The sequence below is a fragment of the Haemaphysalis longicornis genome, unplaced genomic scaffold (genome assembly GCF_048455015.1).
Source record: "Haemaphysalis longicornis isolate Haplotype H1 unplaced genomic scaffold, Haemaphysalis longicornis Haplotype H1 scaffold_14, whole genome shotgun sequence".
In the NCBI taxonomy this organism is placed as follows: Eukaryota; Metazoa; Arthropoda; class Arachnida; order Ixodida; family Ixodidae; genus Haemaphysalis; species Haemaphysalis longicornis.
The window spans coordinates 14,654,262-14,678,656 of record NW_027526245.1 but is presented as its reverse complement, the minus strand read 5'-3'; the positions used below and the strand labels follow the sequence as shown (position 1 = coordinate 14,678,656).

Here is a 24,395-nt window from a genome sequence, read left to right as displayed (position 1 = left end):
TCCGCTGATTTTTTTCTCTTTGCCTTCAAAGCCCCCTTCCCCCTCCCACCTGATTTGCCATCCAGCCTTCCGCCGTATCGACTTCATGCAACTCGGCACTACAACTGAATATGTTGCCAACCCTTATTCCAGTCTGTTAAGTGCGAACTGGGGATATATGATGCAAAAGCGTAATTAAATAAAGTGAGAGCGAACAAGGAAACAGGACGGCTACTCAGTTCGCCCGACCAGTTTGTTTTACGGCCATAGTTTCGGAATCACTAAACAGATTTCACGCTTGTGATGCTTGCTGCATTTTGTCACTGAGCCACGCAATGAAAGGGCGAGCTAGCGCTGCACCATGTAGTTGTAACGGTGACGCAAACCAGCAGTGTTAAATGAGAGTAAACGCAAAGTTCGCATGCACGTACTCAAAAGCATGGGGCACCGCTGCAGAAAAGCCTGCTGTTGAAACGTCCTTGTCACCAAGTGTATTAGTTCAAACAAGAAGCTTTCACTTCAAATTTCACTTCATGCGACCATCGATTGGTGAGCCTGCAAGTGGCAGAGCACCGTCACTGTACCAGCACTTTTGTCGACGCTGTGAACGTAGCTTTTTTTTTCTACAGCCAAGTTGATCACCGGAAGAGATCAGACGCGTCAGGGAGGGGTTGGAGACCATGTCGCAAAACAATCGGGAGTATCAAGCTCATTTTGCTTCTGTCAACACGGGATCCTATGGGTCCCCTGCAGCTTTGTACTACCCGGAAGTACTGCCCGGAAGTCGGTTTCGCAGCGTCCCCTGGGCAGCGCAGGAGCCCTATTGCGCGTGCGTGGTGCACTTGGCCGAGTATTAACTCCATGCTTGGCCGTGAACGGCATTCCGGTTGCACTGAGCGGGCCGCCGATACCGGAGCGGACTGTCGAAAACTGTTAGCTAAAACTCTTATGCCTCGGCAACCCAGAGCTTCTTCAGCTTCTGGTATTATGGAAATGCGTGAAAACAATTATTCATGCAATAGGTGTTACGTGAAGAGCTAACAGATGCAGGGTGTCAACGACCGGGAAAACTGGGAAAACAGGGAAAAGTCAGGGAATTTTGAGCCACCTGGAAAAGTCAGGAAATTGTCAGGGAATTTTTCAGTCAAGTAGTACCAGTCAGAAAAAACCACTTCGGGGCCTGCCCACAGTTTTAGAATACGGAAACCAGTGTTGGAGGCCCCAAGAAGTTACCGAACGCAACACGTTCGCGCGCGACGAAAGCGTGAACCGCATGAAACGTTTTCTGGTTTTTCTGCAAGCGAAAACGCACCGCGCACGCCTGCGCTGGCGCCTCCGCGGAAACCACCCGTACGAGGCGTGCCGAGCGGCAGGCGCACGCAACATGGCGGCAGCCATGGAGGAAAGAAAAGTTTAGGAGGGAGCATCACGTGACAATCGTGAAGCCTAGTCATAAAAAATAAAAAGGAAAGACTGATGGGAGGTGTTCTATTCACGTGACAGGCAAGCGGTAGTTATTTGCGCCTCATGTGGCCCTTCGCCGACGTTGCGTGCGTGCGTCTATCCGTTAGGTTGCCGGGCCGTCCGCGTATTCGAGTTTCGGCGACGAGTCGTTGCGCGCAGCTCTGCCTGCAACCCGAAACGCGCAGCGGCCTGATCGTGCGGGAAAAGTGGTCGGACGGGAGAGGCAGAAAACATCTTTGTTTACTGAGCTTTCGGACCCGTCGAAGTTCACGCCGCAGTCGGAGAGTCGTGTGCCGCGGCCGCGTGCAGAAGTGGAGATGATCTTTTCAACTTTGCCGCTCAGGCAAAGTTGAAAAGTTCAACCATTTCAACCATTTCTTTAACCATTTATTGCCAAGGCGCAGTCAGTCCACAATTCAGCAAGATCCCTCCCAGGCGTAATCTAGCATTAGTTTTTTTTTTTTTTATATATATATACGTATCGCACCGATCGAGCGGTCCTCAGCGGACAAACAGCCGGCCTACTGCTTGCGACGCGAGGTGGTCACACCCTAGCATAAGGGTTCTGAACCCGTTGTTTTCCAGTGCACTGAAGTAGATAAAAACGTACCACCACGCCAGAGCACCGAAAAGGCGAACGTATGCAAAAGCGCGCGCGAGCGAAACCAAAGCTAGTCTCACCACCTCCCCGCGGACACGACACTCAGCAGAATGCCAAACGCAAACGTCACAGCACACCTGGCAAACACCGCGCAGCTGTAGGCCGCTCCATGCTTGTGAATGTTTACGGCGGCGCGTTCGAGCGATCCAACGTCAGAAGTGAAATTCGGCTTGCAGCTCGTGTGGGTGCTTCTTAAGAATGCGATCGAAGTCTCGCCTTGCTTTGAACAGCGACAGCGGCAGTACTTCCACGATACGAAGCTTGGAGCGCAACGCTGGCGAACGATCTTGAACGGCGCCATCGGCGACGGCGCTCGCCTCCATCTCCACCGGCAGCCAGCCGGAGCCACTAAATGCTACCGCGGGCCTGAGCGTGGTGGATTTTCCATAATGCATTGCGCGGGAGGAGCCCGAGGAGAGGAGAAAGCGGCTTCAGAGGAGGTTGGCTTGCCGAAGCTGGGCCGCCTGACGTCATGCTCCCTCCTAACATTTTTCTTCCTCCATGGCGGCAGCACTGGTCGCAGAGTAGTGCGGTAGCTCCAACGGCCGCTTCTCACCGCTCTTTAAAACGCTACTCAAGGCACAAACGCACTTGCTTGTGCTGGAAAGGAGCCACCGCAGGCACGAAATCGTCGACGCAGCCGGGAAAATAGGAGCGTAACCCACGACGCATGAAAGCTGCCGGCGGGAACAGCCCCCAACACGAGTCCCCACGAGTACCTCCCAGCGGCGGAGCGCGGTGAACCTTGAGCAGACGATGGCATCGAGTTACGCCCGCGCCCTGCCCGCCACTTCACTTTCTCTTCTGTGCTGCGGCGGAAGCCATGTATACGCTTTCTTTTCCTACTTTATAATAAACCCAGTGAACCCAGTATAACCGAAGTCCAGTGTTCGGTATCAGACCCTACAATGACACGAATCGCACTGCTCACTCGCGTGAGGCCCCACGTAAAAGGGCTACTGAGGAGAGGCGACCGCCGCACGGATCTCCTGACTGGCACGTGACATCCGAAAGTTCACCGCAATGACCGCAAGTTGTGGCGACACTCCGCTACATGCTGCGTCGGCTAAAGTGGCTCGTTTTCGAACGGTTTTAATAAAAAAACTGCGCGTCTGTGGAGTTTAAAATTAAATCACAAGAGACTTTAGTGATGCATACCACACGTTGAAGCAGAATTTGGGGCAGGCAAATTTTCGTTGCATTTGGCCTTTCATGCAAGGGCACGTGCGAAAAAATTGCAGGCCTGTCCAATTGTGGGACACTGTGCTGTGTTGTCGTGTCTAGAGACCACAGGCGTGATGTAGCGAGAGCCACGTTGGCCTGTGCTATTTATTTAGACTTAAAATTTGGCATACACTTGGACAACTTTATTTCTTAATCATGCTTCGTGCGTCTGTCCCTGCATGACATGAAGAGCAGACACAGTGCCCTAAGAAAGGAAAGCATTGTGGAGTACTTTCAAGAGCGACAGCAAAAGGCATGCCATGTGCCTCTGTTTCTTGCTCTCCTTGTCTTTTCACTAGCTTAGAAAAGCGCTGCCAAGTGTTGCATTGAATGACCACAGCATAACCTAGTGGTGTCTTCTTCAGTGCAGCTGTGTTGAACACTGAAAGAAGCACGTGTGTGCTGTGAAGGGGAAAGGAAACGGGAAATTGAACACCAGAACTTTTGTTGCTGGCTTTGAAAAGGATGCCAGGAGTGCTGCTGCTGCCGACATACCATATACTGTAAGAGCCCTCGACTTATGAGGGGATCTGTACCTTATGAGGGGGCAGCTGTACCTAATGAAAGTGAACAGTAGCAACAGTTGGGGACCAGTTAGGCGTGTCGGCACTTTGATGCCTGGCAAAGCCCGTGATTGCGGCCTGCCTTTTGCTCCAACAAGCGACTGTGGCGAAAGTCCCATCTGGCTGAAGAAGAGACGAGCTCTGAGCGGAGGGCCGTCGCACTATGCCTTGCCGCTGGTGGCGACGGGCTGTGCGCTTTTGACCTGTGGGATTCATCTGTGTTGGCACCGGGTGTGTTTCTCTGGCCCTGCGTCAGGTGCCATCTGCTCTGGTTCGAATTAACAGGCTTCTTTATGCGTGCTCTTTGGTGGACACTGGGCCGGACCATATGGCACAGTCGGAATAATTTGTAAGCCCGAATTGTTCAAGTTGGAATTAACGAGCCTGCTCTGATAAACATAGCTTTGGGCGAGCCTGCGAAGTTCAAGAGCACTCTGAAAGGGGATCAAAAATTGGAGAATGCCAGACACTTGGCCTGGTTGGCATAGATGAAAATAAACCTAGAAGTGAAAGTGTGGAGGCTAAATGAGTGCTTGAAAAAGCTTGAGCAAATTTATGGCTTTTTCGGAAGCTATGCAGAAGGAAATGGGAATGCGAAATTTCTCATAGAACTGCAGATTGTCAATGTTTATAAGGTGCGGCCGACTTGGTGCCAGGTGGGAACAAAACTGTCAAAGCTGCCGTGCCAAAGATCTTCCGCAGGAGATGCTGGTCTAACAAGTCCTATAAAGGAACGGAACGGCTCTGTGTGGAGAGACCAGGGCGGCAGTGAGAGAAAAGCCATACTGCAGCCCCATCACTGACGATATGCCAATGCTGAAAAAAGTAATGTTTCATGGTCAAGTTGACAGAATTTTGGTATTGGCCGGGAACCTCGAACCAGTGGTACCACTGAAATGGCCAACATGCTTCTTTGCTTTGTCCTGCGTGGGCTTCCCATGGCTTACGGAACCCCTGAAGAGGTCGGGTTCCTTCCTCATCAACCGATATAACCTTTAAAGTTGGGGGATACATGTTAAGGACCATGTCTGTGCCCTGCATAAATGAGTTGAGGCATGGCAAAGCACAGCAGAGCGACACGGCACCGCTTGCTCAAATGGCTGGCCGAAAGGGCTCTCACCACAGTTGGAAGGGCCAAAGGGCCGTGCACAGTGGGGCTGATGAGACGTAGTGGAAACCAGCGACGAAATGCGGCCAGGGTGGAAAGGCTCCCCCCTTCTTTCTCGCCCCCAGGGTCCGTGCAGCGCAGCCCCCGGCCGCAGTCCATGTGCGAGTGGCGCCACCTTGGGGGGAGCTCCCAAGCCAGCAGTGACCCACGGGTGAGTGTCTGCTGCTGAAAGGACTCTCCCTCCCTCTAGCAGTCGTGCCCGGAGCCCAGACGATTGAAGGGGCTCCTGTCCCATGGCCATGTGAAGAAGAGTGCACTGTCCGTGATGCATTGAAATGCGAACAATGGAGCTCGTGGCTTTCTGTACATACCGCGCACTCTGGCGACGGTGGAAACGAGCTACAAGAGTGCGTGAGCAACCTTGGTAAGGAAAGACCATGTTCTTTCCATGGCCCTCGACACAAAATAAAAAAAAGGGATGTACCTGTGTGCACCCCTTTCATTCAACGCAGCAACCAAGTTCGGTAACGCTCGCGTGAGCGGCCGCCAAATGCTGCGGGAAGACAAACCAAAGCGCTCGCACGCCACCTGGTAGTCTTTCCACGGACACGCACTCTCACTAGTTGCTTGTACTGCACATACGCAGCATGTACTAAAAGCCACGCACTCCGTTGTTCGCATTTCAATGTACCACGATAGTACGTAGGGTCTTTATTTATTTATCTGTTGTTGACGCACAGCGACAGGGACATTACAGTGGGCAGGGAGAAGCACACAACAAAGTAGTTACAATCATTGGCCTTACAGCATATATCAAACATACAAAACATCTGTACCATGTAGATACATGTACACCACAAACAAGCACCCACGAAATCGCCGAGTTCATAGAACGAAAAGAAAAACAGTCAAAACAATCAGAATGGGTTACACCAACTTCAAAAAGAATGAATCATTTGATATAACCGATACGATGTCGCAGAGCAAGTTGTTCGAGTCGCGAATGGTCTGGGGGGAAAAAAAACGACCGAAACGATTCAGTTTAGCAAAAGTATTCTCTGACCTTTAATGTGTGATCCGTTGGCTTTGATGTATAATGAGGAGGCAACAGATACTTTTCCCGTACTGTGCCTGTTTGCCAATGATAAATTGCATGAAAAATTTTTAATCGTAATGTTTTGCGGCGGATTTCCTGCAAGTCCCGTTTAGTTATTCTTTTGCTCCGGTCGCACTAAATCTGACACGCCATCTCTCGCAGCTAAATTTGTACCCGTTCTAGTTTCTGTTGGTCATGGATTGTCGACGGATCCCATACCGTGTACGCAATTCCACAATGGACCTTAAAGGGGCCATGCAGACAAAACACAAGTTTGGGTCATTCGATAGATTCCCTCATTTGAATCATACTGACCCCACTTTTAACGTAAACTTCGCGCGAATAAACTACATAATTAGGAAAAAAGGGAATGACCATGCAACCCACTGGCTCATTTCCTGCAACAGAACCTATGGTGTCGTATGTGACAGCTCTGTGATTGGCTGAGGCCAGCAAACGCAAACTAGCAGGGCTTATAAGCTTGCCAAACGAGCTACAGCAACAATTACATTTAGGGCACATTCTCTTTATAGCAGTAAGAATTGTGGGGTAAGCAGTTACGAAAATACACAACAAAACATAGAAGTACCGATGCAGACTGTTGTTGGTACTGCATGCACTATGCTGTTTTAGCTGCACAGCACTGTGGCGCTTTGGGGTTGTCTCAGACGACACTGGCTGATTGGTGTAAGTGACGGTGTCTTTTGTGACCATATTTGTCGAGCGAACACCATGTTTCACAAAACAAATATTTTTTTTTAACTTTTGCAAAAACAAGCCAGGTACAAATACGGTCGAAAACAAAGGCAGAAAATGGCCCACCACGGTATGGTGGCACCAACCAGATTAACTAACGCTGAACAATGCTCCCCAGTCATGGCCTCCGCGATCGGCTGCCGGCGGCGCACCACTGCTCCAGCCGTCCCATTTATCGCGGAGCCAGGCGGAGAGGTGTAATTTTGTTAACTCCTATTCCCGCGGCGAGGTGGCGGCCTTAGCCTAAGGCTGAAGAGACGCTCATCTGGCCGACGCTGCCTGCACTTTGAGTTGTAAATCAGACTTCGGTGTCGCGTTTGCATGCCAAAAAACTCAATATGCAGTCTATGTGTCTTTACTCGACCATACAACTACAAAATTGTTTAACTTACGTTGTTTAACTTACGTTGTTTAACACCCACGATTGTCTTTGCACGCAGCTTTAGTGGTCGTTTGTTTGACAGCCGAATGTCATAGCCCAGGGTTCTGTCATCTCGGCCAGCGTGCTGAATTCTTTTTTCGCGGTTACAGCATTTTCATGCGATATCGCAGCGCGAAAATATGCTTTTCTTGCCTTTTAAGGTGTTCCGAATGCTGTGGGAATCCGTTGTGTGTGTGTGTGTGTGCGTGTGTGCATGTGCACGTGTGCACGCGTGCGTGCGTGAAAATCGCGTAATACCGATAAGCTCTCATGTATTGTTTATAGGCAGGCGACTACGATAGTGAAATGTTAACCTTTTCGGCCCTGATTTTTTTATTTCAAGCAAGGCAGTGTTTTCTGTGTTTTCCTGAATTTTAGGGTCCCATAAGCCCACAAACGAATAATGGAGTTGGAAGTAAAAGTAACAACAGGTTTATTAATGAGGCAGTTAATTGGGGCATCTGGCAATTAAAAATTTTGTGTAGAGCAATGACATCCCTTTTGCACATTTTCCTAAACGTTATGACTACATGAACCTACAAACAAAAATTTAGCTTCGCAGTGCATGTATTTATAAGTTTACAAGCTTGGGAATAAAACGGAGACCGCCATTTTTTTCAGCCTCAGTGTCGTAATTTCGACCTCATCAGAGCTTTTTCTTTTTTGTAGCGAGTAGCTGCACTAAAATGAAACATCAGTGATATCTATCGCAATAGGCATCATTGAAGGACAATTACCCAAAAAACTAGCAGTTTTCGTTTTGTTCTCTATGCGCTAGAGGGCGTCAATTGACGCCACCAGGGCCGAAAGGGTTCTTCCACACGTACGAATCAATCATTTTTTTTGCGTTTTATTTTAATATGCTTGAGAGGTCTCAAGCACCTCCTGCAATCTCGCTAACAAATTATTTGCCATGAGTGAAAAGGTCACGGTTTTCCGCGAGGCGTTTCACACCGCTATCGACTTTATATGTGTATTTTTTCGAAAGAATGTTTCTGAATTTCTAGATTTGCTGGGGTAATATTCTGCACATAATTTGTTGGCATGACATAGTAAGGGTATTATTTTTTCGGTGAGCAGTTAAAGGGGCACTGACACAAAATTTTGAAGGCGAGATAACTTCGGAGATAGATTGGTGGGAACACATATACATTATCTGCAAAATATCAGCGGCGAATACAGCCTAGAGCATATTTAAAATCAATTTTAAAGTGTGCGAAACGCAACCGAGCAGCCAGCAGAGGACCACGCGCAATCGACATCCCGAGGATATTGTGTAAATAAACAACATCCAAACACGTCACGAGTTTGTGTTTGCCGCTTCCGCACTGCCGGCGTTTTTCGCCGGCTCGCCCGGCTCGCCGCTCCAATCAGAGGGCCGGAGGGCGGAGCTTCCGCTCTCGAGAACGAACGACCCGATCGTTCTCGTCAGCTCGTGATTTCGTCAGCTCATCGGGCAGCTGGCCGCGACCAAAGTTCTACAGCGATTCCAGGCACTCTGTTTCTATTACTGTTTATTACCATTGGATGCGGCATCAAAACGCGCCGGAGGCACGAAAAGCCCACTGAGCTAGCCGCACGGTCGCTGTGCAGGCGGCGGCCACGGCCGCGAAGTGGCCCAGGCCGGCGCAGGTAGCTCGAGTGATAGCTTGTTACCGCTGCACGAAATTGTCCCCAAGTCCCGACCATGGTGGCTTACATGAGAAAGGAGTTAATGATGCGATGGCGCGTTTCATTAAAGGGGTCCTGAAATACCTTCCGCCGATGCATGGATGTACATGTAACCAAATAAGACAATGTATTGGCAATCTCCTCCCGCAAGAATTTTGTTAAAGCGATGAGTATTAGCTGATAAATCGTAAATCAAAAACCGCGCATTATCGTCGCGCCGCGTTTCCTCCTCTTTTCAACTGTTGACGGCGCGCAAGCACTCCCTCCCATGATGCTGCGCTAGTCAGCGGTGACGTACTTCCGCATTACGCTCCTCCGACTGCCGTCTGCTACGGGCAAGTTTTGTTGACACCATGAATTCCGCACTCCGCTCAAGGATGGATAAGCGAACGAAAAATCTGGCCGCATGTGTGCGGTGGCCTGGCCTTGCCCTTTCGCGGTGTGCGTTGCTGCAGTGCAGCACGTGACTTCTAATCGGCGGCGAACTCGCAGCCGCTGGGGAGGATCTTGCGCTCGGTCCCTCATGCCCCTCATGCACCGCGCACTGTTTATCCAAAAAGCGCCGTATCAGATGTGTCCCCGCTGGTGCCGGGTCTTATTTTGCGGTGGTGGTAATTCCTGCCGGCGCCATGTGAAAAAGACATTTTAAATCGATACAGAACCCGTGCACAAAACGCTTCAATCATGTGACCAGTTCAGCTTGGGGCGACGCGTGGTGGAGAGCGGCAACGTTGGCAAAACATGCTCCGGCGCGGCTCTGAGCTTTCTAGTGCTGGAGCGAGCGCCTTTCTTTGACGATCTCAAACATCGGTTGCCTTGGCAACAAGGCACAAACCACCCCAGAGGTCAGTTACGGTTGCGTGATCCCGGTTCAGCTCGGGGCCCCACCTCGCGACATGTGGGCACTGCAGACGTACCACTCACTCTCATTAGGAAGTGTGAGATGCGTTTGGCATTACAGGAGGCGATGGTGTGTGTGTTGTGGACGCCTTTGTTTCGCGATGAAATGCGACGTTGTGCTTCTGCGGGTGGATAGTGCTTCCCATGGTCTGGATTATCTTTCTCGAGCGACGTACGACTCAACCTCGCATGGGATATGTGCAGTGTGCGTGGCTAAAAGCCATCTCGGCTTGCGCGCCAGAGTTAAGTGACTTGCTGTTCGTCCCCGCAAACCGCGCGCGAGGTGAGTGCCGAATTTACGACGGGCAGGAGGAGGCAACCCATCGTCTGTCAATCGCGGTTCACACTTGCAACGCATGTTGTGACGTTGTGTTCGTTCGAAACGCATCTCTGGATTGTTTGGAAGTTGAATAAAATGTATCCGTCAAACCCGGGCATTCGGCTCAGGGCGTTCTCTGCGATTGCACGAAAGAAGTGCCACGGGGCTTCAACGCTTTCTTTATGGAACGTACTCCGGTAAGAGAATATCCATGTCGTGTTATGGCCGTGTTGCATTCAATACGAACGGTTAAGCGTTTGTTTACACTTGTTTCGTTTGTCGTAAAATGTCCAAGCACTCCGGCACTACGCTAGCAGATCAGCCGGCGAGTCGACGCTGAGCAGACGACTCATCTCTTTGCCGGAAGTGCGTGAAAAAGCCGCCCAATAGCAGGATGTCTAGCTCATGACGAACATCTGGGAATCGATGATGTAGACATGTGAAGATGGCGGCGTCCAAAAACACGAAGGAAAGGGTGAGAAAAAAGCGACAAACTTTGCAACAAAAGTGTCAGCTTTCCGCTGCGCGTAAAAGAGTAATACTTGGCCCAGATGACCTTGACGACCCAATCTAACGATTGCGCTACTTCATTTAGTGTGCTCAAAATGCCTTTCAGGGCCCCTTTAAAAATTGTCATCGGCACCGCTTACGAGAGCGGCACTCGAATATCCGCCGCAGTGCTAAGCCGAACACATCTGTAGGCGGACCTGTAGGCAGACCGGCCGGCTGCTCCCAGCGCGCGTCTTGCCACCCACCGGCTCGAGCGTCGCGCGTCGTTCTTTAGCCGCGGTAGCATTTGCACTCGCAGCGCCTGCGTCACATCCACGGTCGCTTTTTAATTAAGCGCCTCACGACACGGCCTCCGCGATCGGCTGCCGGCGGCGCGCCGTTGCTCCGGCCGTCCCAATCGCCCGGAGAGAGCGTAATTCCGAAGAGGCTGTTTCGCCGTTTTCCGCCGCACCGCGGCGCGCGGAGCCGATGGCTGAAACGTAAGCCGGGTAAGCTACAACGCTTTTCGAAATGGCGTTTCGGCAACTTTCGCGCTTCGTATCGCAATAAAAAGAAAGCATAGCTGATGCTATGGATGCAAAGCGACTCATAGAAACTGATAATAATGAATTTATTTTACCTACGATTGCAGCTATGCGACTTCTTTAACATGTGCCGCATGACGCCTTCGACACACGGACAATATTCCCTACTACCAATAGAAAATTTTTAGGCTTAAATAACATTCGGTTCGCTAAAAGGTGATTATTTTTCAGGTATTTCTTATCCAGGCTTACGTACTTTATATAATTTGCATGGTCAATGCAGTTCAGTAGAGCGCGGGGCGCGATCGCGTCATACGCACGACGGATGGCTGCGCTCTTATCTGCGCGCCGCCGGCAGCCGATCGCGGAGGCCGTGCTCACAAGATCAGTACGTGGGGGCATTCGCAGAAACTGCCGTCGATGCGGATTCTACAGTGATACGGCGGCTCTGCTCTGTGATATCCCTCCGACGGTCACGTGGTCAGCTTTGTTCACACAAAATCCATCGTTTCGCGGCACTCGCTGAAACCGAAACTGCGACTGGCCGCATTGAAAATGCCTCTAATTAAACAACCGTCGCACGCTGAAGCAAATGAGGTTTCTACAGGTTATAAGTAGGTCACTAGCTACTTATCGCAACAAAAAAAAAAAAACAAGATGCAAAATTTTTGTGTCAGTGCCCCTTTAAGGTGATCACTAATATATATGTGTGCACAACATCGGCTGTAAGTAAGTTGTTTGGGATATTAGTAATAAACACACCAAGGAGAGAACTAGCTAGAGATAAAGATTTTTATGACATTACTTAGATCACGTCCATTTATGGTAGACTGGAAGTCCGTTTGTACTTTTGTATATGCAAGCATGCATGCCAATAAACGGCAATAAACCGACGGCGATAGTTGAGTGGTAAAACACTCGTCTCGTAAGCGGGAGGTACCAGGTTGGAATCCTGGGCCGCCGGATACCCACCGGTTTCTTTAAAGGGTACCGTAGCTTGTCTCGGCGGTGGAACAAACGCTTGGAGCTTGACCACAAGCAGCCGTGGGAGGCGACGTGGAAGGTCCCTCGAACCCCTTCTGGGCACCCACCAGTCACAAGAGTACAAGCGCCCCCTGTACTGCCTTGGCAGGGGATAAAGGGCTTGGGCACGCTCTACCACTGCGGCATACATAGGAGGCTGCTGCACCAGTTTGAAAGTGGGAACAGGCGCCTACCTGGAAACCGTAATACCACGCCGGACCGTATTCATTGGTTACAAGAAAGTGGTAGGTACTTCCGTGCCGCTGGTATAACCAGTATAACTGGTATAACCACTATAAAAATTGGTACAAGCACACCCTGAACAGGGGATCCAGTGCTTGCGAAGTTACCCGACTTTGTCGCGAAATGCCCCAGTGGAAGGCGTTGTTATATTCAGTTTAAGTTATGCTTTGTGTTCTTTCACCCCCAGGGGGCGCATCTGTCTTTTATGTATGTATTTGATGTGTTGAGACAAGAAACGTCTTTCGTACGGTGGTGCTGCCGGTGCTTCTTACGTCCTTCGCAAACACCACATTGGCGACGAGGATGGGATAACATGTCAAGCTACCTTCAGCATCGAGTGCGTCCGGATCAGCCCTACCATGTGTTTCGCCTGCCTTGCACCGCCGCCGCCGTTCCTCCCGACGCCCGGCCGCGTATTCCTAAACCATATCCCGTAGGGGCCCGGGCCGACCACACCCCCTAAGCAGCGGCGCAGCCAATGAGGTTAAAAAAATTGCATTTTTTAACCTCCTTGGACCACCGTGACGTCACTACCCATAGGTGCGCGACTTCTTGCGAGGTGGATTTTTTCTTTTTTCCACCTCCCCTCGTTTCGGCTGCTTTGAAGGCGGCCGATGGTTTCGCTCCGTGGGCGGGGCTGGCCTGCGGCTCTGGGGAAGCTGACGCACATGTGGTAGAAGTTAACCTTTTGTACCTGAACCCCTGATCTCTCCGCGCTCTTCTTGCGCGCCTGCAAGTTGACGCTGACCTCCGATCGTGTTCCTAGATAAGCGCTCGGCGCGGTGCTCGAAGTGCGCGCGCGCGGATGGACGCTTTCACGTACATGTTGCAATTATACAAGTTCCGAAAAGCAAACACTCTCATAAAAAGGAAGACAAAAATTTGTTTTGATCTTTTGTGATCGCGCTGCTTCGCGGCTGCGGATGGTTTCGCTCCTAGCTCAAGCCTGGCGTATATGAAGCTCGCTGTCCGCGCTCTCTTGTGCGCCGTCAGTCGCTCGTCTCCCATGCTGTTCCTAGTTAAGCTAGCGCTCGGCGCGTTGCTCAAACAGCGCGCGCGGATGGATGCTTTTGCACGTACATATGTAGTTATTGTTTACGTTCCGGAAAGCAAGCACTCCCAATAAAAGTGAAGGCAAAAATGTTTTTTTTTTTTTGTTGGTCTTGGGTGGTCCTTTGGACTCCCTACCGAAGCGCAGAACGTTTGCTCTCATTCGGTCGAAAGCACACGCGTACGTCGGTCGCTCGACTGCTGCGAACATCAGCGAGCGTACGCGTGTTATTCGCCATACTCGTCTGTGCCTCGCACTCGCGCAGAACTGCCCATCACAAGGTCCGTCCTCATAATTGTGTGCGCCACGCGCGTCCCCCGCGCACGCACGCGATGGTCGCGAAGCTTATAACTTCTGCTTCATGGATAAGCACGAGCAACCGCTCGAGGTCGTTAGAGATGACCTCGCGTCAACAAATCATGAGTCTGTGTTCCGCGCTAACCTGCCTGACGAAGTAGCAGGCAACGCCTTCATGGACACGTAGAGCGGGTGCACCAACACAACCTGGATTGTTCAAAATGTCCAGAAACGGGGCGAAAGGTATGTTTTTCGATACGAAGCGTTGTAATACGCGAGGCGGCGTTTTGCAACTTGTGTTGTACTATTTATATTTTTATTCTTGCTATTTCTTGTTTATACATTTGTGTACTTTTTTGCGTGTGTGTGGCTTACAGTTGAGGCTCGAGCTGTGACACAATGCGTTCGAATTAAAAGGCCAGACACTACAGAAATCCATATATGTGGTAGCTAAAAATGCGTCGCAGGAAACAGACACCAACTGTTCATCTATACCCAACAGTGGATCTCAAAAAGTGACAATTTTTTGCCGCTATTTGGACTCCCAGATCACTATCGCAAAAATAGTGCGATAACTTTTTTTACTTAGTTTTATCTCTGCTGCGACTACCGTGACTTCAACTTCACGCGCAACTACTCATTAGTCCCAGCGAAAAGAATATACGTATCTGAGTGAGTGTAACACTTTAATAAATGAGAGGCCATGGGGCCCTGGGGGAGCAAGGATGAGGGGAAAAGGGGAAGGTCACAACTCGCACAATGAACACAGTTGCAGTCTTGGGGTCCTAATCGCAAAATGAACATATTAAAGTCAGTCAGTGGCAGAAAAACGCACAGTTCGCTCTTTAATGTACAGTTCACACTGTAGACAACGCGGTTCACACTAAAAACAGTGCCCGCTGCAGACAGTTCACATTGTAGACCGAACGGGGAAGTCAGCAAGGCTGCTACACCAATTTGTAGAGTCCGTTTTCAAGGGCGTACTCGGTAATTGCTTTTAGTGCGGTGGGATCGTCACGGACCCGACTAACATGTTCCTGTTCAGTCGCAGGGGCGGGACCTAGAGTTAAGAGCTGGTGGCGATTACGGTCGAATAATGGACAGAGCCAAATTAAGTGGTAACGATTTGGCGTGCCTTCCCGATTACAGGGGGGGGGGGGGGGGGGGCATCAGCGCCATTTGGATCCTGCTGGAGCTGTCTATTTATAAATAACGTATCTTATGCAGCAATATCTGTGTGTGCATGACGCACAAATTGTTAAAAATAATTAATCGACATTGGCAACAGTGTGAGGGGTAGCACGCATGATTACTGATACGAACAGCGCCATGATGGCTTCAGTGAAGAGACTGTGGTCAATAGCCCTGTACAGAAGACATATATCAAACTCCTCGAGTGCTTCAGTAGCTGTACAACCCAACTACTATTACTTAGCCCTTGGTTGGTATATATTTTCGATATTGTTTCCCTAAATTGTAATGACCAGCAGTGCAAATTATGCAGCATTCATGACCGAGTGTAAAACATGTACGTTTGAGCTGGTGTCTTTCTTATCAACGTATCACCCTTGCAAGAACGATTCACACCTTCTATTGCTGTTAACAAAATGTCAATGTTTTCCTTAGTGGCACTGTTCCTGATAAAGACTTAGTGCAAGGAAGTTAATGTTAAAAAAATTCAATGTAATAATGCTTATGAAAGTGCCAAAATGTAGCAGCTCATGCAGCTGTAATATTTCGCAAGCGTAGGACAGTTTGTACATGTAGTCATGGGTAATTGGCTGCCTTTCTTGTAATCGTTACCTGCAGCACCGAATCGTGTTTTGAGGTGTGTATATAGTGAAAGAGCACCCAACTCATTTGTATACCCTTCTGTGTGTTGTAGAATGAGCTTTCAATGAGAGTGTTTGCTTTCCGGAACGTGCATGCGCGTGAAAGCGTCCATCCGCGCGCGCGCAATTCGAGCACCGAGCCGAGCGCTTATCTAGGAACACGATCGGAGGTCAGCGTCAACTTGCAGGCGCGCAAGAAGAGCGCGGAGAGATCAGGGGCTCAGGTAAAAATGGTTAACTTCTATCACATGTGCGTCAGCTTCCCCAGCGCCGCAGGCCAGCCCCGCCCACGGAGCGAAACCATCGGCCTCCCGCAAAGCAGCCGAAACGAGGGTAGGGGAAAAAAGAAAAAATCCACCTCGCATGAAGTCGCGCACATAGAGGGAGTGACGTCACGGTGCTGCGTCCAAGGAGGTTAAAAAATTGCAATTTTTTTAACCTCATTTGCTGCGCTGCTGCTTGGGGGGTGTGGTCGGCCTGGGCCCCTACGGGGTATGGTTTGGGAATACGCCGCCCGGCCGTCCGTCACTTCCATGGGAGGAGTGGGAGCAGACTTCCACAGTCTACCTTCTAGCGTCCGGAGTTCCCACCAGAGCGACGCAAGGCCATTCTTCTGCATTGTTTGGGGGCGCAAGGGCAGCGTCAAGCGCCGCAGCACCAGCACCAGCAAGCGTCACAGCACCGGCAGTACAAGAGAAGCCTCCCGCGCCCGCTACTGACTAGTACGAGTCTGCACTCATCGCCTTACGGCAGCAGTTTTTGACGTCGTGCAACGTCGTCGTCGAGCGTCATCGTTTCCACCGCCGCAGCCAACACACAGGCGAGTCCGTTCATGACTTCGTTGCTGCTTTACGGCAGCTCGTTTCGCATTGTTCGTTCGCTTCACGAGATGATGCTCTCCGGGGCCGATTTATTTGTTGCCGGCATTGTTTCGAACCGCGTACGTGAACGGTTGCTGCTCGAGGGTTCCTCCCTTTCGTTCGAAAGTGCAGTTGGAATCGCTCTTCAGTTTGAGCTAGCAGCTGAAGAGCTGAAGGAATTTTCTGCTTCGGTCGAGCCTGTTTCTGTACGGCGTCGTCCCCAGTATTCCCATTCTTCTCAAATTGAATTCACAGCCACAAGCGCATTTTCAGCAGAACTTTCCAAGCAGCGCGAGCGGTTTACGTGCGACGCAGGGGCACCGCCCCCCTCGGCGAGACAGAGATAGCCGGTCCGTTTCACCGCTCTGTTTCCAATGCGGCTCGCGGAATCACCGCGCATCAGCGTCGCAGTGCCCAGCGCAAAGAAAGAAGTGTTCATTTTGCCGTATCAAGGGCCACTTTCAGAAAGTGTGCTACCGCAAGCGACAACTGCAAGGCAGGGTTCGTGAAGTTGGATTCGATGACGATGCTTTGTCAGGTGAAAGTTCTGAGCAAGTTTTGACTGTGCAGCATCCCGCTCGCAGCGCAATTTAGATACAAGTGCGCGTAGCGGATGTCAGGTTGGCATTCCTTGTTGACTCAGGGTCGTCTGTTTCAATTTTGTCGGAGCAAGAATTTCGCCGACATTTTCAAAGCAGTTTGCTCCAACCAGCTCCCCACGTCACCTTGTTTGACTATTCTAAGCGTCCAATTTCCGTTCTAGGCTGTTTCCAGGCGGACGTTCAATTTAAAGGGCGCTCTGCACCACTTCTTTTCTACATCGTTCGCCAAGGAACTTGTCTGATTGGCCTTGACGGCATTAAGGCCCCAAATCTTCGAATTCAGGGCTCCACTCTCGAGTGCCTGCACACGTCCGTTGCCCCGCCGCCGCCGCATGTCAATAGCGCAACTCAGGCAGGCAAACCTCCCGCCAGCCTTGGCACACGACTTCGGTTCACTTTTCAGTCCTGAGTTGGGCCTTGCTACAAGTGGCCACAAGCACCGTCAAAGACTTCTTAACCAGTGTTTTTGCCCGTGAAGGATACCCGGAGGAGATTGTTTGCGACAATGGGCCGCAGTTCACTTCATGTGAATTTATAACCTTTCGTCAAAACCGAGCCATCAAGCTGTCGCATTCGTCTGTATACTACCCTCAAGCGAATGGGCAAGTAGAGAGGTTCACTCGAACTTTGAAGAACTTCATCCAAGTTTCACTCCTCGAAAGGCGACCTATCCGACAAGCAGTCACAGACTACCTAGCTATTTACCGCTGTACTCCGCAGGCTACCACTGGGGTTGCGCCAGCAGTTCTGCTGCATGGGCGAATGCCCCGAACCATATTGGATGTCGTGGGGTTTTCGGCACCAGCGTTTGCAAAAGACCCAGCAAAGGAACTGGCGCGACTGCGCCAAAGGGTTCGGCTTCAACAGCAAAGCAGCAAGAGTACACGGATCGGAGGAGAGCTGCTAAGGAGTTAAGATAGCTGTGGGTGGTTTCGTTCGTTTCAAGAAGCCGTCCGTTCGCTTCAAGGGAGATCGCCCCTTTTCCTCGCCAACTGGAGTGTTGGAGAAGAGGGGACCTGCCTCTTTCCGCCTTGCGGACGGCCGCACATGGAACGCCTCCAAGCTGTCCCGGGTTCCCGAGAGGGACACGAGTCCACCATACCAACGTTCGGAGCTACCTGCGCCGCCGCAGCCTGCCCTGCCGCCGCCTACTGGCGTACTGCAGTCTGCCGTACCGCAGTCGCCTGCTCCTGTACCGGAGCCTGCCATGCTGTAGCCGCTTCTCCTGGGCCGCAACCGCGGTCTCCTGGCGTGCTACAGAGCTAGCATCTCCGGCCGTGCAGCGTCCCCATCGGCCGTCCCGAGAGCGCCGGCCACCGGCCTGGCTCAAGGACTATCAGACCCACTAGTTGTCTGTGTGTATACCACAGTGTGCATGTAGTGCAAATATGTATGTGTATACAGCGTGTAAATATGTACAGTGCCTGCATAGGGGCTTCTTACTAACACTTACTAACAACTAATTACTACATATAAGGGAGGGAGTATGTTATATTCTGTTTCGGTTTTACTTTGTGTTCTTTCACCCCCAGGGGGCGCGTCTGTCTTTTATGTATATATTTGATGTTGTGTACAATAAACATCTTTTGCTGCCGGTGCTTGACGCTGCAGGTAAAGTCCGGTAAACACGCTGCCCTTCCGCCCCTTAAAACTGCAGCGATGGCTCAGAGGCACAGCACTCGCCTCGTATGCGGGAGGTACTGGGTTCGAATCCTGGTACCGCCGGGCACCCACCGGTTTCTTTAATGGGTACAGGCGTACCTGGTCGAGTGCAGACCCTTGAAAGGGGAATTCACGTCTGGAAAGCTGCCTTTACCTTTGCGAGGGGCCCCCGGCCAACATGCCGCGTTGCGCCATTGCCGGGAGTGAAAGAGTCTGGCGGCATGTCCTGCCACAGGCAGTTGCGATTTGAGCGTCCACCGTGGCTGTGGAAGGCACCATGTGCATTCGTGTGCCTTGGTGGCGCCAAGCACCTACCGGTAAAATAGGTACAAGGGACTCCCCGGCCTGGCGCTTAGGCCTTGGGTGGGACTACAACGATTGGGAAGTTCACCCCGCTTGCCCGGGAAATCGCCCCTGTAGAAAGGGGCGGCTGCAAAAATGCAGGAACTTTTTTTTTACCAATAAACGGCAGAAGTAGCAGTCGTACCTCGGGTAAAGATTTTTATGACATTACTTAGACCACGTCCATTTATGGTAGACTGGAAGTCTGTGTGCTTTTGTATATGCAAGCATGCATGCCAATAAACGGCACCAGCACGTTTACCCTGCCTATTGCGGAAGAAATACTGATAGCCATTTGGACAGTATACACTTCTGATGCTGAAGTCTCTGTAAATAGTATCGCGGTAAAAGTTTTGCCAAACGTTTCAAGTGGTGTTGCCATGTGTCAAAGACCACACGTTTAAAGGAGAAAAAATGAAATGGCGTAGGTGATATTTCCGTGTTTACTGATTGTAGGGTTTCGGTCGGTTGAATCCCCATAATCTGATCCTTGCTCGGAACCATGTTCCGTGCGTTCCGTGCGTTCTAAACAACATGTACGAGATTTTCAGAAATAAAGCCAGAAAACGTGTTGTTTTGGAATCATGCGTGACTACAACGAATGCGTGTGCAACGAATTCACTTATGCGTCAGCCTGGGCATAGTCTACATCGAAAATTCAGAGGCACCAGTAACTACCCTAATGGCACCAGTAACTACTTCTACCTTTCTCCTGCTTTGGTGTGCGGTAAATTTTTTTCTTATTATTAAACGTCGCACACAGGCTGCGAAGGCTGAGTTTTCATCCTCTGCGGCCGAGGAAACGGCGAAAATCGCAGCCACGCCCCCTTTTAAACGTGCGCTCTCTCCGGGCGGCTGAAGCAACGGCGCGCCGCCGGCAGCCAATTGCAGAGGCCACGGCCCAGCACATATTGTGGGATCCGTCGACCCCCAAGGACGAGACTCGAGCGTCAAGGGGGCCTGCCTTTAATGGACGTCGAAGGGGACGAAACAGTGCGTGCGCTCATGCTGCCTGCAGCCATGGGGGATTGGCCGAAGGCCATCGGGTTCATCAGGCTAGCTGGCCGTGGGATCTCAAAGATTCTACACATATGGTACACATCACGAAAACACACGATTGGGCGGGAAAACGTTTAATTTAACAAATCATCGTTTGCTTCCGGACAAGCGCTACAAAACAAAATCTTTCGAATAAAACAAACTTGTATTTCGTCTGCATGGCCCTTCTAAGTTTGCCTTTTAACAGCCAGTCTTTAGATTCTACAGAGAAGTCCTTTGCATTGCTGCGAAGGAAACCCAAGCAGCAGAAATTGCCAATACCAAGCATGGCAAATCAGTGGCCAATGTGTCCGAGCTCGGCAATACCTCGGCCGCCATCATCGGCTGGCGCTTGGGAAAGGTGACAAGCCAACAATTGATTGATTGTGGGGTTTAACGCGCCGACGCAACGCAGGCGATGAGGCGCGCCGTAGTGGAGGGCTCCGGATTAATTTTGACCACCTGGGGATCTTTATCGTGCGCCGAAATCTCGTACACACGGGCGTTTTTGCTTTTCGCCTCCATCAGAAAAGCAGCCGCCGCGGCCGGGAATCGAACCCGCGACCTCGTGCTCAGCAGCGCAACGCCTTAGCCACTGAGCCACCGCGGCGGGTGACAAGCCAACAATTGGCCAAGCTCTGGAAGGCCAATATTGGACAACGCTTGGCAAAGTATGTTGCCATGATATTGCCTACAGGTGGACCCGAGGCTATTTTCATGCACATTTTTGGCTTTGTGGCCAGTCCTTATGACCAATGCCTATTTTATGAGTTGCCTCGCGGCCCGATTTATGCTTTATACATGCCACTGTACAGGAAATTATTTAACGAGTGCGCATTATTTATTTATAGCGCACTCTTGAAATAATATTTTGTACAATGACATGTATAAAACAGAAATCGGACCGCGAGTCACAAAAACAAACTGCATCAACTTTGCGAAGCAATTACGTGACTTGTCAAAAACAATTGAGCAACACAACACGCCGAGTCTCTCTGTAGTTTTTTTATTATGCATATCAAATTTACGAGAAACCTGGCTTAACAGTGGCAAGAATACGAACACAAACACGAAAGCAAGCACACACATTAGTCGAGAAAAAATTTTAAAAAGCGCTGCTCATGAAGCGCGAACCGATTATGCTTCGTTTAACTGCTTGAGATGCCTACAAAACAGAAGCATTCAGGTAAATGAAAACAGGACCATTATCCCCGGTAATTCTCCGACCTGCCAAGGTCACGATATGTTATTCAACAGCACTATTGTAGAATAGGCCAGCTTGGAAAGCTTGTCTCGGCTGCATCCGCCACTTGTCCACGGGAAACACCTTTACGTCGTAGCGCCTGTAATAAGCAAAAAAATAGTTCACTACAATGCTAAATGCACGCTGCTTACTAAATACAGCACTTTGCACCAGCCTTACCACATGTCCGTGTGAAAATATGTTCGTGCCTAAAGTTCTAGCTTGTTAACACTCGCTATGAAACATAAAACGTACTCCACTATTCATTTCTCAATACGTCGTTCTACGGTAGCAGTTACTTGGCTCGTTCTTGAGAAAACAGTCCGGAATTTCACCGGAAATGGGCTTCACTCTTGTTGCAGTCACGCAAGGTAATTAAAAAAGTCCAATACACAAAGCAACACGGCAGCGGTTCCGCGAAATTTTGTTGTGGCTACTGTACCCCATAAACATTTAATCGCGACTGAAATGTCGTGCCGTCAACGTTTTATTAGCGTAAGTTTTGTTCGCTAACAACGCGGGACCCAGAGACTACAAGCCAACGCACTACACAATGAGTTCGGAACGCATAAACGTTCAGTTTTTTTTTTTTTTTTTTTTGCAAGGCATTTATGCCAACTTGGAGGTTGAATACCAACCTTGTGACCTTTGACTGCGTTATATTTCGAGGGGTAACAAGACAAAGCCACAAATAAAGTATTAAACTGGTTACGGTGTTGCTGTCGCCGTCGCTCACATGTCTGCCTCGTCAGACGCGCCAGATGCGAACGGAACCGACGGAGAAGCCCAGCGGCAGTGTAATTACTTTGTCGCTCGACAATATCTTTACTTTTCCCAAGAAAATAATGAAACGGAAGCTTCATTTATAGCTAGAGTTTAAGTAAGTCAGCTTAGAACATCCGCAACTCTTATACTGCACACGAGTCTTGCTTCAACGCATGCTGAACGTCGTGAACCTGCAGTGGGAGCACGGCCGCTTGTTCGGAAAACACAAAGCCGGGAAAAGGATAAGAGCGTGGGAAAGGGTGGTGGGAAAGCACATGGCGGCGCTGGCGTGCTGGTTGTTCGCCTGCTACTGTTAACGGCTAGATATACTAGGGGTCAAAGGAAGAGGTGAGAGCCGGGGGGAAATGGGGGCGGGGGCTGTCCTTTCCGCTGTTTCAAATGAATTAGCTGAATTGACTGGGCAACGCCCCTTAAGACAGAATAATGACCACATTAGATTGGGTGAAAAGTGAAACTGATGAGGCTAAGGCGTGTAAGGTATCAAATGAAAGGTCCGGATTAACGAAATCACGTGGTGTAAATAAAAAAATGCTTCCTGATTGTAGTCATCAGGCAGTCATAATGAGTCATAGATTCGGTTAAAATTCAAAATGACGCTGCGAGGGCATTTGGGGAATCAAATTCAAGGTCTTGATGTGGGGAATCATTCGGGACGAAAATGCGTTATGGATATATCATGACTTAGTTATGGTAAGTCATAGATTCGGTTAAAATTGAAGTTCATGACGCTAGGGCGTGTGGCGTATCAAATTAAAGGTCTCGATGAGGGTAATCACGTGCTTCCTGATTATTATCATGACAATCAAAATGGGTCATAAATTAGGTTAAAACTCACAATGATGCCACTGGGTGTCCGGGGCATCAAATTAAATGTTCCGATGAGGGAAATAACGTGGGACAAAAATGTGGTAGGGCCATATCATGAGATAGTCATGGATAGTCATTGTTTGGTTTAACATTCAAATTCATTCCGCTAGGATGTGATGGGTATCAAATTAATGGTCTTCATGAGCGGAATCACGTGGGAGAAATACAAAAATGCTTCCTGGTTATGGCGAGTCTTATATTGGGGTAAAATTCGAAGTGACCCCGCTAGGGCGTGTAGGGTATCAAAGTTACGGTCTTGACGAGGGGAATCACGTGGTACAAATAAAAAAAGGCTTCGTAGTGGGTTAAATTCAAGGTGAGGCCGCTGAAGCATGTGGGGTGTCAAATTGAAGGTTCGAGTTAGCGGAATCACGTCGGACACTTAAATAATGCGTCCTGGTTACAGTCATGAGAGTCACGGTTAGTTTGACTGGTATGAATTCCATATGACCCTGCTAGGGTGTGTGGGGTATCAAATTAAAGGTCTCGTCGAGGGGGATCACGTGGGACAAATATAAAAATGCTTTCTGGTTATAATTATGAGGATATAGCAAAAGGTATGTAGCAAAAGGTGCACACTCACACGCTCACTCACTCGCTCGCTCACACACTCACTCACTCACTCTCACACTCACAATCTCACTCACACTGTCACACTCACTCTCACTCTCTCAATCTCACACTATCTTACTCTCTCACACTCACACTATCACTCACTCTCACACTCTCTCTCACTCACTCTCAGTTGTGGGCTAACGTACGGGATAGCAGAGGACCCCGGCTAGCTTTGCTAGAGAACGCTACGCGCCGTACACTAGCCCTGCGGAATCCGAAGACTCACGCACGGGTTCGAGTACTCACATGCGGTAGACAGGCTCCGGCAATCCAAAGTGAGGCTTTATTGCCTGGCAGATACAGTGCATACACCAGACAACACGACTATCGCTCGCGGGGAGACAGTGGCTCCTGTCGCTCGCTCAAGCCGCTGGGCTCAGACCTCGATATCCGTCATCACGACCGCGGGAGCAGGGGAGGCATCCCGAGGCGACCGATCAGGGCAGAATCTCTCGGCAGAGTCCGTGGAGCCAACTGGGTTCACCGTCATCGGGGCATTCGGCGTAGGCACAGCCGAGCCAACCGACTCCGACCAAATCGCCCAGTCGACTTCCCCCGGAGCGCTCGTTCGTCCCGCAGGTCAGCTCGGCGGGGAGAGGAGATCTTCCCCAGGTCGGGGAGAGGGTGGCGCTAAGGAAGGTGACAAACTGGTCCTCCTTCCCTCGCGCACACGTTCGCGGCAAGCCGGTTCGGCACGTCGCGCGGGGTCATGAAGAGGACACGACCTACGTGACGCGC

The 24,395-nt window shown here is 50.3% G+C and overlaps 1 protein-coding gene across 6 annotated transcripts in view; it reads left to right on the top strand.

The window, feature by feature from the left end:
- The window catches only part of Git (ARF GTPase-activating protein GIT1), a 340,959-nt gene that overhangs the window by 180,280 nt on the left and 136,284 nt on the right, over positions 1–24,395 (top strand). For all 6 annotated transcript variants that reach the window (XM_077695261.1, XM_077695259.1, XM_077695260.1 and 3 more), the window contains one exon: positions 5,125–5,210. In XM_077695261.1, coding sequence (XP_077551387.1) covers positions 5,125–5,210 — 86 coding nt within the window. The remainder of the gene's footprint in view (positions 1–5,124; positions 5,211–24,395) is intronic.